A 1,591-nucleotide genomic window follows, 5' to 3' on the forward strand; every position below is an offset into this window, starting at 1 on the left:
TGCGGTGAAGTCCCACCAAATTGGTCCCAAGGTTTGCAACCACTTAATGCCAAGAACCATATCAAAGCCAACTAATGGAATAATTAAAAATTCTGCTTCAAACTGAGCACCTTCCACAGAGAATAAGACAGCCTTGCTGATTCCATAACTTGGAAGTCTCTCCCCATTGGCCACTGACACGGAGGTCATAGGGCGAGGTTGCCCGTGCAATTGTAGTTGTTGGGCTGCACTACTGCTAATGAAGTTATGGGTGCTCCCGGAATCAACCAAACTGAGTAGAGGCTAATCATTGATGATGACGCGCAACTGCATAGTTTTAGTAGATTGGCCTGTTATCACGTGTAGTGAAATTTCAGGTTCCGCTTCATCCTCTACCTGTTCTGTGGAAATGGGCTCTTCCTCCTCATTATCTTCCCCTTCCAACCAGAATCGTTTCTGGTATTGATGCCCAAAGGTTTACTTCTCATCACAGTTATAACACAACCCTCGTGATCTGCGGTCTTCCATTTCTGCTCTGGATAATTTTTTAATAAATCCCGGCGTAGGCTGAGCAGCCTTAGGCACTGGAGAAGAGCCTGCACTGGTGCTGGATCGCCATGTGCTGCTAGGGGTCGACTGATTATTTGTCCAAGGTTTACGATTCTGGATTTTCTGTTTTGCCTCTAGAGTGCAGGCTAAGTTCATTGCTTGGGCTAAATCAGGGGGAGCGAGGAGCTCAACCTCCAACCTCAGTGATTCTGATCAACCAGCAGTAAATAACCCCACCTGTTGGTCCACCCGAACTATCTTACTGGCTCTGGCCAATTTTTCCTGAAACGCCTTCTGATACTGCTCTACTGTGCCCGTCTGACGCAGCAGGACTAGGTCTCCTAATGGATTTCTCTGAGCAGGCGGACCAAATTGAATCGTGCATGATTCCTTAAATTCCTCCCAGTCGATGTTCGGATTTTCCATTTCAAGTTGATGGCCCCGTAGCTGGGCTTCATCGAGCATGTGGAATGTGGCTATTCGAACCTTCTCAGTTTCCGCCGTTCTTTGATGGGAGAAAAATTTCTCGCATCCGTATAACCAAATTAAGGGGTCCTCGGATCCCTTGAACATAGGAAAATCCAACTTAGTGTATCTAGGGATGGTCCCACCCCTAGATCCCGAGCTCACACCATTCTCTGTGTGATCACTGCGACCCATACAGTGGTCTCCCTGCCTTGCCGCAGGGCTCCTCCTTTCTCCACGAGGAGTAGGGTTTCTTACCCCCAATAACTCATCGAGTTTTTCAGAAATCTGTTGGATTTGAGCATTTACCTGAGATCCTCTGTTGTCCATCAAAATTGCCAGACGTCCCTTGGTTTCGTCCTAGCTCGCTTGAATCATGCTTCTGACGGTAGATACCCAATTTTTGCTATTCGAAGGTTCTCCCATTTTGGCCTACTCTGATACCAAGCTGTTGTGTTCCCGGGCCCTAGCTCGAGTTACACGACAGAGGGAGGGATCACCTTGCTGTTTCAGAGTCGAATCTGGCCACCGTAACCTCCCGGGACGACCTATGGTGTCGATTTGAGGAGATGAAGGTCGGGAAAGGTTTTACGGAAAG

The 1,591-nt window shown here is 48.1% G+C and overlaps 1 protein-coding gene across 1 annotated transcript; it reads right to left on the bottom strand.

The window, feature by feature from the left end:
* Positions 1-741: 741 nt before the first annotated feature.
* Positions 742-1,323, bottom strand: LOC137954857 (uncharacterized). Its single transcript, XM_068801761.1, has one exon. The coding sequence runs from the start codon at positions 1,321-1,323 to the stop codon at positions 742-744; it is 582 nt and encodes a 193-aa protein (XP_068657862.1).
* Positions 1,324-1,591: the final 268 nt, after the last annotated feature.

Source organism: Aristolochia californica, unplaced genomic scaffold (genome assembly GCF_029961685.1).
Source record: "Aristolochia californica isolate CCGP_79_NKW_82.1479 unplaced genomic scaffold, dmAriCali1.0.hap1 SCAF_2, whole genome shotgun sequence".
In the NCBI taxonomy this organism is placed as follows: domain Eukaryota; kingdom Viridiplantae; phylum Streptophyta; class Magnoliopsida; order Piperales; family Aristolochiaceae; genus Aristolochia; species Aristolochia californica.